General features: G+C 48.7%; 1 protein-coding gene across 2 annotated transcripts in view; it reads left to right on the forward strand.

Moving 5' to 3' along the window:
* Positions 1-17,500, forward strand: part of LRPPRC (leucine rich pentatricopeptide repeat containing) — a 171,564-nt gene that overhangs the window by 153,830 nt on the left and 234 nt on the right. For both annotated transcript variants that reach the window (XM_085890292.1, XM_085890290.1), the window contains exons 35-38: positions 7,321-7,389; positions 7,935-8,019; positions 8,138-8,280; positions 17,397-17,500. The exon at positions 17,397-17,500 is cut by the window's right edge and continues 234 nt beyond it. In XM_085890292.1, the coding sequence (XP_085746418.1) occupies positions 7,321-7,389; positions 7,935-8,019; positions 8,138-8,280; positions 17,397-17,480 (381 nt within the window). In that variant the 3' untranslated portion in view covers positions 17,481-17,500. The remainder of the gene's footprint in view (positions 1-7,320; positions 7,390-7,934; positions 8,020-8,137; positions 8,281-17,396) is intronic.

Consider the following 17,500-nt stretch of genomic DNA (forward strand, 5'->3'; position numbering starts at 1 on the left):
CGTGTTGTAGCTGCCAACAGGGCAGTTCTTGCAGCTTGCAAACTGTTGCCTTGCGGATCCTGGCGCACATGGAAATGAACAGGGGGGGGGGCAGAGCAAAAATTGAACGGGGCTGGTGAACATGGGCAGTGGGCATGGCATGGCAAAGGCAGCAGGCAAACACAGCCCGCAGAAGAAGGCCGCTGCAGGCAAACACAGCCCGCAGATGAACTGGCCGGCACAGGCCTTGAAGAAAAAACAGCCAGCCGGCAGATGAAGTGGGCCGGCACAGGCCTTGCAGCAACACAGCCAGCAGATGAAGTGGCCGGCACAGGCCTTGAAGCAAAACACGGCCAGCCGATGAAGTTGGCCAGCCTTTGCCGTTCAGTGGAGGTTGGTGGAGGGAGTGCGGTGGTGCTGGCCACTTGGAAGGCGGGCTCGGACCTACCTACCTGTCTCCCTCCCACCTATCGCCTTTGCCTGTCACTGTACGTACCCACTCCCTTAATTTGTCAAACCCCAATTTAGCCCCAACTTTTTTTTTTTTATTTACTTCCCCACTATAAATCGTCCCCTAACCCCCTTTATCGTCCTTGTTCGGCTAACCTATCCTGTCACCTAGCCTACTCCCAACCCCTACGTTCCCTTCCCGGAGGGGAACAAGGGAGAGCTAACGTCCTGTGCCGAGGCCCAACGAAGCCTCAGAATGGCCTCCCCAGAGTTCGGCGATCTAACCCAAAGTGGGTCCAGCGGCCCACAACGAGAGCGAGGGGATGGATGGTGCGGAGGGGTACATCTCCTAATCCCTATCCATTTAACTGTTAAACTACCCCGGGGCTTTCAACAAGCGCCTCTCGCTTAAACTATTGGTTCTAACAACCCAGATTCCCGTCGCCTGTGTTGGTGTCCTCACAATTTCGGGCCTCGCCCCCCAATTTTCTCTCCGTGCCCTCACACGGTCTCCTGGCTGGGACACGTGGCTCCCTTTGGCAGGCACGACCCTCTGCCGAATCTCCCGCTATGGCACCCCCGGGCACTACACTGCCTCCGAGCCTACCAGCTCCCTAACACCGGGGAGTGCCCCCCATGGCACCTCCCCTGAAACGCACACGTGGCAGGCTGGCTTCCCAGGCCCCTTTCCGAGGGTCACCCGTGCCCACAACACTGCCCACGCGGCTAATGGCGCCCCGAGCCCCCGCACCAAGCAGGCGCACCCGTGCCCACTACGCTATCCCGGCCCCCCATGGGCCCTTGGCCTACCACGGCCGACTAGCCTGGTGCCCGGGGTACCCACTCAGCGATACTCACCTTTCGCAGCCATGCTCCCAGCCCGTCAACAGGGCTCCTGCACCCCTCCAAATGGGTTTCGAGCCTACATTCACACCAACAACAAAACGACCTCCATTTTTCAATTTAACTAACCCCCTAACTCACTCTACACTGACCCCGGGGTCCCTTGGGCGGGAGTCACTCCTCCCCCCAATCACTCATCGCACCATGCATTCCCCATTCGCTCCATACACACAGACCCACTGGCCTCACTCACTCACCAAGTACTCACCTCACAACTCACCAACTCTTCAACACACACACACCGCTGAACTTGCCATCCTTCTATCTTCATCCCCTAACTAACTCGTGCTCCCACGTCGTCCCTTAAACTACAGCACGTTCCTTTTAACACTACGTAGCTAAACTACGTCCCCTCTACACATCCACAAGTCTGTCACTGTCTCAAAATGTCCCAAAAATTAATTTCCCAACCTAAATCTCGCTACAATCCCTCTAACTAATCCATTCCACGGACTCCATGAGGACTTACCCCTGCCCCATGAAGTCGGTCTAGCTAAGCTAACCCTTCCCCCTAACTAGTTTCCATCCTGTGCCCTGATAAGGGGGTCTTCCACCCCTTGCCCAGGAATCCTGTGCACCCGAAAGTGAGGCTTGCTTTTTTTTTTTTTCATGCGCATCACCAGCGCGGCAACTCAGAGCTCGCGCACTTTGCACCTGCCCGTGACGTCATGCAGCTGCACGTGTTCCTCGTCCCTCCTTGGACGGTACTATCCGGCAGAGATACCCCTCCTGCCGGATTCCAACCCCACGTGCAGCCATGGCGTCACCGTGCACATAAAAAAAAAACACAAGCCCCACGTCTCGAGGGGTTCCCCACGCGAACACATGTGCTTTGCCCGTTGGAGCTTAACACACACGATCGCGTGGAGAACCCGTCCGGTCCAAATCCGTTTACCTGCCTAAACTTTGTCCGTCCACGGGATCGGCAAATCCACCGCGTGCGTTTCCGGACCGGGACTTCACTCTCGCAAGCGAGCACGTGGCGGTCTCGTGCGTTGCACAGCACGAACCTCGTGCTCACTGCTGGGTGAACCCGGCACGGTCCCCGAAACAACTACAGCCGCTACTCGGCTTTCGTTTCTCCCATGTCGCCGTCGTCGCCATTCGACCCACGCACACCTGCGTGTTACGACGCTCACACTCCATTCCGTTACATTCACCCCGGGAGACGCGGGTGCGTGCTTCCGCATGCCAACCGACATCTCCCTCACATACGGCTCTCTCACACACACGGTCTCCCTTGCACTCGGCCGTTCACTCACGCATGCCATTACCTCCCTCGCACACGTGGCTCCACGCACTCGTGGCCTTTCACTCACTCGTGGTGCCTCACTCACACAGGCCGTTTCATCCACACACACGGCCTCACTCACACACGGTGCCTTATCCACACACGGCGTGCTGGGAAGCACGTACTCTGGCACCATCGCCACCACACCACTCACACACGGGGTCGCTTCCACACACGGTGCCGCACTCACACCTTGCACCACACACACAGGGCCAACCACACTGGGGATTTGTGTCCCCACAAGGGTCTCCGGGGCCTCTAAACCCCCCAAGCTCTCCGTGCACCCGTCCACAGCACTCCTCCCCTCGACCTCGCAAAGCACGACCGAACTCACCTGGTCGTGACTCGCCTCAAGGGGGCATACTCCCTCCCCTCGTTCCTGGAGGAGGCCATCCAGGTGCTCGCACTGGGTCTCCACCCAGTCCGCCAGCTCACCCCCATTATCCTCCACTACCTCCGTGTGTGTGTGCGCGTCACTTACCCCGTCTTCATCGTGCAGTCTCTCTATTTTTTCTGTCTCCCGTGTCTCTGCCAACTCTTCACCCTTTACCTCCCTTGTCTCCACTATTATTTCCGTTGTCGTCACCTCGTGTCTCGTCTCGCACGTTTTGGTCTCCCCATTTAATTTTTCCCTTTCGGTCACCGTCGATTCCTCTGTCACGACCCTCGCCCAACACGCCCCCCGAATTATTTTTTTACCCGCCTCCACCGCGGGCCTGTCAGCCGTTGCACCCCCTTCCAGCTCGTTTGCTCCCACACGTGGAGTCGCCATTCCTATCTCCCTGGTCACGGCCTTCATGCCCGCCTGCAGGCATCGGCCCATGTTCTGCGTCTCACCCCGGAGCTTTTTCGTTTCTTCCCTCATTTGCTTGCCCATGCTTTTAATTTCGTTTATAAATTCATTTGTATTTGCATCCATCCTTGCTGTCATTGCCGCCAGCATGGCGCATAGCTGGGCCATGTCGGGTGCGCTTGTGTGAGCCGTTTCGGCAAGGGTCGGCGGGTTTTGGTGGAGAGGGGGGGGGGGAGGTGTCATACACCGCGGCCGCTGCCGCACCTATTTCGGGCTCTGGGTTCAGTTGGGCGAGTCCGTGTTCCTGCACAATCAACATTTCCTGCACGGGGATTCCATCCTGAGCCATGGATTCTACACATTCTACATCCATTTCTAATACCCCCGGCTCCCGCTCGCCTTGAGACGCCATCTTGCTTCTCGTGAAGGGTTAATTTCGCTCGCTCGTAATTTGTAGGGAATCAGGGGTCGCTTCTCTCACCCCTGGACCGATTCCCGTGAATTTAGCTGGAGACAGGAGAGCCCGTTTTCCTGTTCTCCGATACCAGTGCCGCGAGGAGGGCGATGGATTTGTATCGCACGACCTGACACCAGTGTTACGGATTCACGCCCGCCGGCGTGCGATGGCCACGTAACTCGAATCGCGACACGTCGCCCACCGGACGGACAATCCAGTCGTGACCCTCTCGGACTAACGCCGGGAACCAGTCACGGGTGGACCTTTCGGTCTCACCGCGATCGAGCCAATCAGCCCCCGCGTGGGATAGGGTTGCTCGCCAAATTCGACCTACCTAAGTACCCACACGGAGGGTAGACCGGGCGATCGCACCTCGCCGCAGGTCGACTTCGGACACGGGCCACTTAAGCGACCCGTTCCGTACTATCGGGATAACCGAGCGGTGTTATCGTCGGCCTCGACGGTTCGATTAATTATCGGGCGTATTCAGCCCACTACCAACCCTTTACGTGAAGCAAGATGAGGATTCAATGAAAGAAATGACGAAGCGAAGCGGGAAACAGTTCAACACAAAGCACATTTATTCGCGGCACACGGGAAGCACACATATTCAATTCCACCAAAAGCACATAGAAAAGAAGAGAAACACAATGCAATTTTACACAAAAAGCAAATGCGACAATGCAGATCTAATACCGATTACGCGAGCACACGGCAACACTTATACAATTTTACTTCACAGACGGCGCCGACAACACATACCCAAAACCAAGGAAAAGAAAAGAGAACCCTCAAGGATGAGGCGGGCCTGAGGCCGAGACCGGGTCGGGCCTACCCGTCTGGTGATGAGACGCGGAGCGGCGATGGTGCCTCAACTCCGCGGGCCTCGCGGGCAGTGTCTGGTAGGGGGTGGGAAAGGGGCCCCCTTGGTCGCACTATCTCAGCGCGGGGGGAAACAGGAGGGGGTTGCTGATGCTCGGGGTATAGAGGATTTCTACTCTGCCTCGAGTCCCGCGACGAGCGTCTCCACCTCGACCAGGTCGCGCCGTCGGCCTCCCTGGTGTGCAGCTCCCGGCACGACGCGAGCACCCCCTCGTCTGCCCTCGCCGCCTCTCCACAGCTCCGTCCCCTTCGCTCTGACTCCAACGCACACGACGACGACCAACTCCTTCTTGCTTCTTCTTCCCAACTCCACCGACTGCGAAGTCTTAACTCTCTATTGACTTGACTGACGAACGCGGTCGCTTATATAAGCCGCGTGGCTTCGCTCTCTCATCTTTGACCCCCTGCCTTCGACCTTTCACCTCGCTCCCCATTGGCCCGAGAAAAAGTGGGCGTGAATGCTTTTTGATCCATAAATTTGCATATAGCGATCGCCCTCCAACGCCCTGGAGGCGGGTCCAAATCGCCCCTCGCTCACCGATTGGACGGCACAAAAGTGGGCGTGTGTCGTTTTTGAAGCGGAAAATCCGTGGTTTTGTACACGCTGTTCGGCGCGCGCCCTGCACGAGTCCAACACCGGTACCCACAAGCGGCGCAAGAACGGTGGCGATGCGACGGTTGCGAGGTGTGACGTGAAGCAGCGCCGCGGTGGGTGGTTGATGTTGTGGTTGGTGGTGGTAACAATGGCGGTTGGTCCAAAATAAAGATAGTAAAAGAAAAACGGCTATCCTGAAGAGTCGCAGCACGCATAAATGACATGTATTCCCACTAGACAACGGGTTTGGGCCTAACTACACATATACTTACGGAGATATCTCACCTAAGGGACCTGAATGGTGGTTTGCGAATTTGGTAACCACAACAATATATATATATATATATATATATATATATATATATATATATATATATATATATATATATATATATATATATATATATATATATATATATATATATATAAATAAACATATATATATATATATATATATATATATATATATATATATATGCGATCGTTGAGGTCCATAAAATCCCATCGCGAAAAAAGCAGGGTCGTGCTAAATCGGGATTCAAGGAAATCGGCTTTCAAACTGAACCGATTTTTGCACGTTTACCTTCTAGCAAGTAAATTACCTTTGAGTTGAAGAATTCCGCGAATAAATCGTTGTTCTTATTCAAAATTAAAACACAAATTTCTTTTTGGTGAAGCTTTTCATGTTGTTAAAACAATCGCACTGTTCTGAAAATATATATCACAATTGACAGCTCGTTTCTTCATTTATAAATTATAACATCGATGCAATGATTACAATGCAATGATAAAATCCAAATGCTATTTATTCATCTTTCTATAATCGATGCGAGAGGAGATTGTAAACTGCTGCTTACAACACTGATGGCCGTCATAAACAGCACAAAGGTAAAACGAACTTGTCTTCCGTCTCTCTTGGATGCGTGTTACAATTGCCAACAGTATTCAGTTCAGTAACATGCTGTACAGGTTTATATCCGAGGAGGCTGCACCATATAGCCTCGGTGTGTAGTTTTGTGTTAGTAAGATGTTCGAAAACGAAAACGAAAAAAAAAATGATGTTCGTACAACGACGACGTCGCTAAACGACGCGTTTCTCAGAACGTAACCCCGTCGTTAAGTGGCGCATGACTATATATATATACACACACACACACACACACACACACACACACACACACACACACTGGTTCCAGGAAGTGCAGGAGGAAAGCAAAAGCAGGGGCACACAGGAAAGCTTGCGAGGCAGAATGTACTGCAGGATCTTGTCCCACAATGGATGGAGCGCCCCAAACCCAAAGCCAGACAGATGAAAGCCAATGACGCCCAGCCACTCCGAGTCTAAGTGCTGAAGTCTGTCCTGATGGCTCCCCTCACCATGCCCCTGTGTGAAGTCTCTGCTCTGGCAACAATGGGCCAATCAGTATCTCCGATGCCCCACCAATCACGGACAGGAAGCGATCTGAGGCCCGCCTCCCCCGCATTGATGGACAGCTGTTGAGCCTTTTCCCTTCGTGGCTTGGTGGGTCATGCTGTTTCACCCCTCCTCCCTCATCCAGCTTTGTCAGAATCATCACTTAGCAATATCCTTTAATCCACTTTCGTGAAATATAGATAGAACACCGTTTCCCAGCAGTGTACGAACAAACAGAATGACATCCCGATCCACATGTCCTTAATACATGGAAGAAATCAATCTAAGCTATGTGAAGATACTGGGGTATATACCTTAATTTGAATAAGTGACCTCCAGCACCCCACCCCACCCCACCACCACCTTGCCCTTTCACTTGTAACTACGCAAACTTTTTAAAACACTTGTGGGTTAAAAAATGTCAAAAATATTTATCTTATACATGGCATCGTTTCTCTGTTGGTCCTTGCACAACTTTTACTTCTTATTCTCGTTCAGTTATGAAGTTTTGTCGGTTTCGCTTGTGTAATTTGAATTTTCTCATTCTTCCAAATAGAGGTGGCCAATGATTGCTGAGCAGGAACTGACCTCGTGGTATGAAAGGAATAACAGAAAGCGAAGAGATGTAAGTGCTTGTCACTGGTGAAGGTGGTGTTAGAGGGGTTGATGACAATTAGCCCTGATCCTTCAGGGACATTCAATGTGTTTAATATGAATGCTAAACCTCACGATAATATTGAGTTGCTGTAAACACTGCTGAGCCATCATGTGCTACGAGAGCCGATTTGCACAATTGGGCTTTTTGCTGTGTTTGTTCCCACTATGTTTTAAAATATGTATATTAACCCCTCCCTCCCCCCCTCCCCTGGTCCCACCCCATCTCCATTACCAAAAGTAACCCCAAAGAGTAGAGGAACAGTTCGATTATTGTTCCTCTTAGTCCGAGCACAGATTTCCCTTCCTACCTATTATGTTGAGGTGATGCATTTCTCACCAACACTGCTGCTTACCTGACCATGCTCCTGTGTTATGGAACTCTCCTTCTCTTTAAATTGGTTCTTTCCATTGAAGATATCTTCTTCTTTTTTCTGTAAGTAATATGTCGATTGTCCTCACAATCCTGAAATTAAGTGATGTGTTGGTTTGTTTTTTGTTTTGTTTTGTTTTCAGGTGCAGATCATTGAAAATTTTTTGGAGGTTTTTCCAAACTTTCAGCATCAATACCTTTCGTACAGGTTCCTTCTACACCACTATTGTAAGATGTGTCTGTTGCTTTTGCAGTCCGATATTGCCTGTAACCTTCAACAGCTTCCCGTTGCATTCTTAAAATCTATGGGAGTACAACTCACCATATTTTACCTTCCTTGTTATAGATTTTGAAAACGATTTTCCAAAGGCCAAGGCTATCTATGAGCGTACAAAGGCTGCTCAGCTGCAATTGGACGACCTCACCCTGAAGCAGTTGGCCATCATGTACAATAATTCCTCGGAGACATTGCCCTTTCCAGAACCTCCTGTAAGTCCATCGAGAAATGCATTACAAGTAATATGTGGGGAACATTTCCTGCTCATCCTGCTCTGGCCTTGTTTTCATTTCATTCATATTGTCCACTACAATTGCTGTATTCTGTCATTTCACCAGGTGTTCCCACCCCCAACTACAACGTTAAAGTACTCCACCCAAAAATACCTCTTTTATAATCTTGTAATGTAAGCACATGCATCTGCATAACAAGTGTCAAACGATTTTCAACATGTCTTAGAGCAGTGGTTGCGAAACATTTTTTTCTGGGTGACCCCTTTCACACAGTAACCCATGAGTGTGACCCTTTTGTGGCCGTTTTTTTTTTTTTCTGGGTGACCCCTTTCACACAGTAACCCATGAGTGTGACCCCATTGTGGCCGTTTTTTCTGTGACCTGTTTCACACAGTAACCCTCGAGTGTGACCCTATTGTGGCCGTTTTTTTCTGTGACCCCTTTCACACAGTAACCCTTGAGTGTGACCCTATTGTGGCCGTTTTTTTTTTTTCTGGGTGACCCCTTTCACACAGTAACCCTCGAGTGTGACCCTATTGTGGCCGTTTTTTTCTGGGTGACCCCTTTCACACAATAACCCTCGAGTGTGACCCTATTGTGGGCGTTTTTTTCTGGGTGACCCCTTTCATACAGTAACCCTTGAGTGTGACCCTATTGTGGGCGTTTTTTTCTGGGTGACCCCTTTCACACAGTAACCCTCGAGTGTGACCCTATTGTGGGCGTTTTTTTTTTTCTGGGCGACCCCTTTCACACAGTAACCCTCGAGTGTGACCCGATTGTGGCCGTTTTTTTTTTTTCTTCTGGGTGACCCCTTTCACACAGTAACCCTCGAGTGTGACCCTATTGTGGACGTTTTTTCTGGGTGACGCCTTTCACACAGTAACCCTCGAGTGTGGCCCCCTTGTAGATTTTTTTTTTATTATCCCCCGTTAGACTTATTATATCAAACAGGGGCTTATGAATTTGGTCTCGATTTCCACGTGCGTCCGCAGAAATATCTCAGAAATGTGTGGACCAATTTTATTCGTACTTAGCACAAAGACAACACATGATGGTAGACATATGCACATCATTTTGTTTTGCGATACGATCAAAGATGGTTGACTGGCACCCATTTTAGTTGTAAAAAAACCCGATGTTGAACACGTCCTCAACCATTTCTTGGAAATGCATTTACCGATGTTGTTCAAACTTGGCAAACATTTGATGAATGATGGCTTCCATGTGGACGTCATGTTTTTTTTCCGAATACATATTCAAGATGGCCGACTGGAAGCCATTTTGTTACTTAAACGTGTCCCTAACCATTTCTCGGACATGCATGGTCTGATTTTGTTCAAACGTAGCAGAAGCACAGTACACAATGGCAAACACTTGCACCTAACTCTATTTTGTGATCTGATCAAAGATGGTCGACTGGACTGGCAACCATTTTAGTTGTAAGTAAATATGGGCTGGCCCTTTAACTCTGTACAGCAAAATTACAAAAACAACGGGAGCTTTGATATTTGTCTTTTTTTTTTTTGCCTTTCTTTTTTTTTTCTTGTTCTTGATGGCCCCTTTCACACTAACCCTCGAGTGCGACCCCCTTGTGGACGTATTTTTTCTTGGTGACCCCTTTTACACAGTAATCCTCAAGTGTGGCCTCCTTGAAGATTTTTTTTTTCTGGGTAACCAACCCCCCCTGGTGTTAATTCAGTAGCCAATGGAGCCAGGACCAGGTGTTAATTCAGCAGCCAGGGCCCAAAGATCTCAAGCCAGCCAGCCACCCTAACCACGAAGCCGACACCAGGCTAAAGTATTAACTCAGGGGGTTGAATGCTTATTGACGCAAGACATTTCAGCTCTTCATTTTTGATTACTTTGTAAAAAAAAAAATGAAAACATTTTTTCAGGGTATTTATTTTGTGTGGATCGGTGACAAAAAAATAATTAAATTTAATGCATTTTAAATTCAAGCTGTAACATAACAAAATGTAACAGTTAATGGGTGTGAATACTTTCTGAAGGCAATGTACTCTCACCTGTTTGATGGAGGTGGAAAACGTTATCTCAGGTGCCGTTCCAGAATATCCCATAAATGCTCTACTGAGTTCAGATATGGTGACTGAGAAGGTCATGACCTGTGGATAGCATCGGTATCATGCTCATCAAATCATTGGGCGACCACACATGCTCTTTGGATGCGGGCATTGTCATCCTGGAAGACACCCCTCACGGCCGGAAATCAAAGCTGCAATATGGAGTGAAGATGATCGCTCGGTTCCATTAAGTCGTGATTGGCATTGAACTTTCCTTCTAAGGGAATGACTGCACCCAAACCATGTCAGGAAAATCCACCCCGCAACATTACAAAATCACCAAAACCGTTCACTGTTGGAACCAAGCACTCAGGGTTGTGGAGTTCTTTAGGTTGGTGCCACACATGCATTCATCCGTTTGTGAAGAGTGTGGAGAAGGATGATTCCTCTGATCATATCACATTTCTCCACTGTTCGGTAGTCCATTGCCTGTACTCTTTGCACCACTGGACTCACAAACATGCATTGCCAGGTGTGATGAGCAGTTTGTGAACTGCAACCCAACTGTGGTATCCCACTCTGTGGAGTTCTTGGAGGACCATTTTTGATTTAACTGGCTGCTTGTGCCCCAGGTTGAAGTTCACAGTTATTTGATCTGCAGTTGCTCGCATGCATTACCTTGCACTTTAAATTAATGCACGGACATCACGATGCGCTTCCTCCCACTGTTGCCCTTTGCTGATGTCTTTCCCTCGGAGTTGCATGCCGATGTCACCTTCCACACTGTTGCTCATGAAACGTCATCAAGTTCAGCTGTCTTTGTCACTGAAGCTCCTGCCAAAGGCGTCCCAATAATAACCCCACTCTCAAAGTCACTGAGATCTCCTCATGCAGCCATGTTGGCCATAATTATAGGCAACCAGGCCTGTGTAGCATTTTCATACATGAGCCCAACCATGCTGGGATGGTATTTGCTTTATTGACAAATGGGCCATACCTATGTGGAAGCCGTTGCTTTCAATATACTTGGTGTCCCTCATTTACCCAGGTGTTCCCATTTTTTTTGTCCACTACCTGTATGTCCAGAGAGACGTCCCTGATCTCATGTCTAGCATTGTGGACCTCCATCCATTGTTGGGAGAGTTGAAGCAGCATGTCCAATGTGGAGTGACCTGGCTAAAATCAAATTGATGATTTGAGATGAGGTTGTTTGGGGGGGGAGGAAGGATTTCATATCAACTGTGATGGAGTCCATGACTTTGCTGATGATTGCAAGTAAGTTGAAAGGTCTGTAGTCAAAGGGATTGGTTTTTGCATCTTTTTAACGTAATGCAGTAATGTTGGTGGATTTACAAACAGATGGAAGATGACGTGGTGCAAGTGATAAAGTGAAATGGGCAGAGAAAGGATTTGAGCTGATGCTGTCCAATCCAGTTGCAGTCAGACTTGAGGATTGAAATAACCTTCTTCACCTTCTCAGCTGCAAAAGACAGACTCCAGGAGCATTTGGGGACAACAGCAAAGGATGGGGGCTGAGAGTAGGGTGTTGGGTGCACAAGATTTGGAAACAAACACAGAATTGGGACATTCGGCCTTCTTACGAGCGAAGTCGGCTGTGTCATTTGAAGCGATGGAAGGGATGGAGGGGGAGCATACACCAGAAACAGACTGAACAAGGTGCCACCAGGTTTGAGAGGAGGGACACGTAACACTATTCCCTGTAAGACATAACACTGTGTCGAGCAATATTTCCTGTGAGACATTGATTTTCATGGGATTTAAAGTGGAAGAGTTATGTCAATTATCGTTAAACAACTTTACTTTTCTACAGTTACGTTGTTCTTGTGTATCATTTTATTTTGACATTGTTATAATTTCTTGCCATAAGCAGCAAAGTCAGTCAAATGGACGACCTTCTTTCTGTGACACACGGAGCTTTATCGTTGGTGGTGTGTTAATGAGGGCACATGTGGCGTCCTTTACAAGTCAGTTTTAGTATTTCACCTCCATTGTGACAAGGTTGGAGAATCCACTCTTATTTGTAGGCAGGAGCGGACCGTTTCCCGGGGCCATTTCGGCCACCATCAGGGATTCACTTGCAAATGAACACCCAATCTGGCTTTGAACAGACCAATGATTTTTGGTTCACATCATCACGAGTCATGTCACTAAATCTGTTCCTGTGCAGGAATATGCTCATTGTGTAATTAACCTGCCATCACAATTAATGAATTCTTCACCAGGGAACGAGATGCTTCTGTCCGTACCAGGAAGTAGTGCAAGAACTCTGAAAAGGGCCACTCGTATGTTCACCAATAGGAAATTGTCTGAACGACGCCACCTCTGTCTGCATCCAGATAAACAGCATTTTGGAGATGGAAGACCCAAGTCACTGACCCCACATTCATGTTTCATTAAACAGCAGAAAAGATGGATGATTTTGATGATGATGATGATATAATCTGGGTGTTCAGAACAATCCTGATTTTTTTTTTTTTTTTTTTTGTTTGTATACCTTGGTCGAGGCTCGTATGAGAGCTAACACACAACTCACAGCAAGGAGGCATGAGACAAGAGGGGCGGGAGTGGAAGGGACAAAACAGTGGGGAACAGACACATTAGGTGAACTGTGGAAGGGAGAGGGATGGGGATGGGACGGGGAACATGGCGAAGAGAAGATGGACATTTCAGGGACTTTCAGGAAGGAAAGCAGGGGAATTGAAGGAAGTGGGCTTGGGTGGATTATCGGGGAAGAAAGATCGAGGATTTGGATGGGGGAAGATAAGAGGTGGTGGTGAACAGCTGTTTTGAAAGCCTGGAGGGAAGAATGGGAAAGAATAGAGTGAGGAAGTTTATTCCAAAGGCGGGAAAAAAGAGGAATGAAAGAGTGAAGATGAGCAGTGATTCGTGATTTTGGTAGTTTTACCAGAAGGGGGTTGTTGGCGGACCTTGAGCGCCCTGTGGAAATGTGGTGGGGACAAATCACAGAGAGAGCAGGGGGGGCAAGGCTGGAGAGGAGTCTGTAGAAGACAGAAAGACCACCGACCAACCTGCGGTGATTGAGTGAGAGGCCCAAAGACTCAGCTTCATTGCGGGAGATGCCGATGATCTTAAATGCCCTGGTTTCGACGGCGTGAAGCCGAGAAAGGTGGGAGGCAGGAGCACCTGCCCAGAGGGGAGAGCAGTACTCCATCAGGCTACGGACAAAAGCTTTGTAAGTGGTCAGGAGCTCAAGAGGGCCGAGGAAGGACTTTGCACGACGGAGGCTTCCCAGTCGGCGACTGGCTTTTGAGGCGAGGTTGGAAATGTGACTTTCCCAGGAAAGGTCATGGCAGATAGTGAGACCCAGAAGCTTGAAAGAAAACACTTCTTCCAGAGGATTGTTGAGAAAGTGGATGGGGGGGTTTTCTAAACGGTCCTTTCGAAGAGACATAGTGAGAGTGTGAGATTTGTCTGGATTGAAAGACATGTTCCACGTGTTGGACCAGTTTGTGATTTTATCCAGATCTGCAGTGAGCGAAGAAGCTGCTGCTTGCCGGTCTGAGGGATGACAGATGGTACGGCAGAGGGTGGCGTCGTCGGCAAAGAGAAATAGAGGATTTTCCAGAGAGTCCGAGAGATCATTGATGAAAACCAGAAAAAGAACAGGGCCCAGAACGCTACCTTGAGGAACTCCAGCCTGCACAGGAAGAGGGGATGAAAGAACTCCATTTAGGGCCACACGTTGACTGCGACAGGAGAGGAAGTCTGCGAGCCATGAGTGGAGATGGCCTTGAATACCATGGGAAGAGAGTTTGGTGAGTAGTGCAGGGTGCCAGACTGTGTCAAAAGCACGTAATATGTCCAGGGATACGGCTCGGATTTCCTGTCTGGCATTGTGGACCTCCATCCATTGATGGGAGAGCAGAAGCAGCATATCCAGGGTAGAATGACCTTGGCTGAAACCAAATTGATAATTGGAAATCAAGCCATTGGAGAAGAGGAAGGATTTCATGTCTAAAGCGATGATGGATTCCATAACCTTGCTGATGATTGGGAGAAGGCTGATTGGTCTGGAGTTACAGGGATCTGTTTTTGCACCTTTTATGCAGGGCAGTGATGTTAGCAGATTTCCAAGCAGATGGCAGATGACCTTGGGCAAATGAGAGGGTGAATAGAACAGAGAGAGGGTGAGCAAGAGCAGAAGAGCAGGCTTTGAGGACATGTGGGCTGATGCCATCTGGACCGGTTGCAGAATCTGACTCGAGGTTTGAAAGCAAGCTCTCCACCTTGTCAGGAGAAAAAGGATACAGAGTCCAGGGACAGTTGGGTGCGACTGGGTAAAGTGGGTAGAGATAGTAATGGGTTTAGGACACAAGATTTAACTGCAAACACCGAGTTTAGACATTCAGCTTTATCACGTGTGGAATCAGCAGTGCGGCCATTTGAGGTAAGGGAGGGGATGGAGGGGGAACATACACCAGAAACAGATTTGATTAAACGCCACCAGGATTTTGAGGAGGGAGAGAGGTTTGAGAGTTCAGACTTGAGATGAGAAAGATGTTGTTTTCTGGCTCTCCTGAGGGTAGATACACACTTGTTCTGAGCTTTGTGGAAAGAACTGAGATTGCCCTCAGTTGGGTTTGCTTTCCATGAGGAAAAGGCAAGTTGTTTCAGGACAACTGCCTCGCCACAAGCTTCAGTAAACCAAGGGCGGGAGGAAGGGTAGGACAACTGAACACGAGAGGGGATAAATCTGTGCATGAGGGAGAGCAAGTTTCTTTGAAAGAATTCCCAGGATGAGTTGATGTTTGAGAAAGTAGTGATAGGAGACCAGTCTGTAAGTTTGATGGCTGCTCGGAGACCCTGCCAGTCGGCTTGAGTGAAATGCCAGACTCGACGGCGGTGAGGTGGTTCTCTGATAACAGCCAGAGAGATGTCCACTTTGACAAGGACGTGTTCAGAAGAACCAATTGGAGCGAAGGAAGAGCAGCAGATATTGTCAGGGAAATTTGTCAAAATCAGATCCAGAAGAGATGGAGTACCATTGGTTGAGATCCGGGTCGGGAAGTTGACCGATTGAGTCAGTCCCAATGAGTCGCAGAAAGCTTTTGCTGAGGTGCCATGACAGGTGAGAGAGGGACCCACACCAAGCCAACTGGCATGATGACAATTAAAGTCACCACATGAGAGGAAGAGAGAGTTTGGATGAGAAGATAGAAGATGGTCCATGTTTTCGGATAGTGAGGTGTTGATGGAGTCATCACTGTTCCGTGGATGGTACAGTACACATATAAACATAAGGTGGGAGTGGAGTGGAGGGCAGCCGAAGCCAGAGGTATTCTTGGGGGTGTGGGGGAGTGAGGGCAGTGCATGGAGAGTGAGGAATAGAGTCTTTGATGAAGAGAGCAACACCTCCACCAGGACGAGGCTCAGGTCTGTCATACCGTAAGAGGGAGTAACCGGGGAGAGATACTTGGGAGTCAGACACGTCTTGGGAGAGGAAAGTTTCTGTTATGCAGATAATGTCTGGTTTGTCAGTGGCAACCTGTATGGAAAGATCTGAAAGGTTTGAGCGAAGGCCCCGGATATTTGAGGTCCACACTTTTAATGAAGAGGTAGGGGAGGAGGCTTTGGGTGCAGGGGTGGGGGGGAGGGGGAGGGTAGGACAAGGGACGAGGAGAGGGAGGTAAGGAGGGTTGTTGAAAGAGTGTGGGGTATTGCAGAATAGCGAGGGGAGGGGGCCGAATGAGGAGGAGAAAAGGCTCTGTGGTGCTGGGAGAGGGGGGGACAAGAGACAAGGAAGAAGGCAGTTGAGGATTTGAGGAGGTGGAGTGAAGAGATGGAGGTGAGAGGGCAGTGGAGGGAGGCAGCTTGGTGGATGAGAGGGGGGGCAACTTTGAGAAGGATGAGTGAGGGGGATGAAAGGTGGGAGAAAGGTGAGGGGGAATTTTTGAGAGAGGTGAGAGGGAGGCTTGGAGGGAGAAGAGTGGGATGGTTGTTATGAGAGTGAGAGTGAGGGGTGAGGGGGGTGAGTTGGCACTGAAGTTGGAAAAAAAGAATGGTTGATGGAAAGCGAGCATCCATGGCAAACTGTGGTTTTTAAAAGTTTTAGGTCAGAGATGCGATTTAACACGTTTCTTGATGGATGCAATGAAGGCGAATTCAGAGCATGGAGAAAAGAAGCGCTGTTACAGTTGGACTTTTTAAGCAAGGAATGAAGGAGAGCTCGAAATGAGAGCAGTCTGTTAAAATAACAGAAGAGTAGTGCATTATGATACAGGAAAGGGTACCACATGTGTGAGAGAGGAAGATGAAGCATTATAAGATCGTTTTTGTTGTTAATATTTATGTTTGAGAGAGTTCAACAGATGTGTCGTCTATTCCAATAACACGATTGAAATGAGATCTCTGTGGATTTTCTTCTTCTTTCATATTCAACACAAGGTTGTGGGGAGCATCATTTACTGTGAGAGCAGCTGTGCAGCTAATGCAGTGCCCTCTGTAGGTTATGGCAAAAATTTTGAATTTGTTCATCATGCGAGCAATAGTTCGGCTCCTTTTTGTGAAAGACACCGTTGGATCTTCAGCGTCCACCAATGAATGCTGTAAGATCGGATGCCTGTTTAACGTCTATGAGGGACGGCACAAACATTGATGAAACACCGGGATGACGGTTTATAGCTGGGACAGGATTCAAACCCAGGGTAGACAGCTCAGAGGAAAGTGTGCATACCATGAGGCCATCCTGTCAAGCCAATATTTATGGATGACAGTGAGTCGTATTTGGTCTTTAAATAGGTGTCATCAAACTGTGGTGGGGGAATTTAGTGGAAGGAAATGAGTGTGAATGGGTGAACACTGTGAATAAGAATCACGGGTGGATTGTAACCCAAAACCTCCACTGAAGGGTGAGCTTGACACCTCATCTGTGCCACACTCGGGCATTTTGTTACTGTGACAGTTTCCTGCAATCTCATTTTTATTATTTCATGACGTATCTAATTTGAACGACAGATTTGTAAAGGCATTATTGGTGAAAATTACTGGGATGAATGTTCACATTTGGCCTAACAGAACGAATGTCGTTTCCAGGAGTTGCTTTCACACTACACAAAGGAGTGGAGAAAACCACAGCAGCAAGGAGAACACAATGAGCCTTCATTGAATCTGAGTTAATGTTATGGATGTTTTGAGAG

Source organism: Eptatretus burgeri, chromosome 7 (genome assembly GCF_056783735.1).
Source record: "Eptatretus burgeri isolate ZD-2024b chromosome 7, Ebu_testis_v1, whole genome shotgun sequence".
Classification (NCBI taxonomy): domain Eukaryota; kingdom Metazoa; phylum Chordata; class Myxini; order Myxiniformes; family Myxinidae; genus Eptatretus; species Eptatretus burgeri.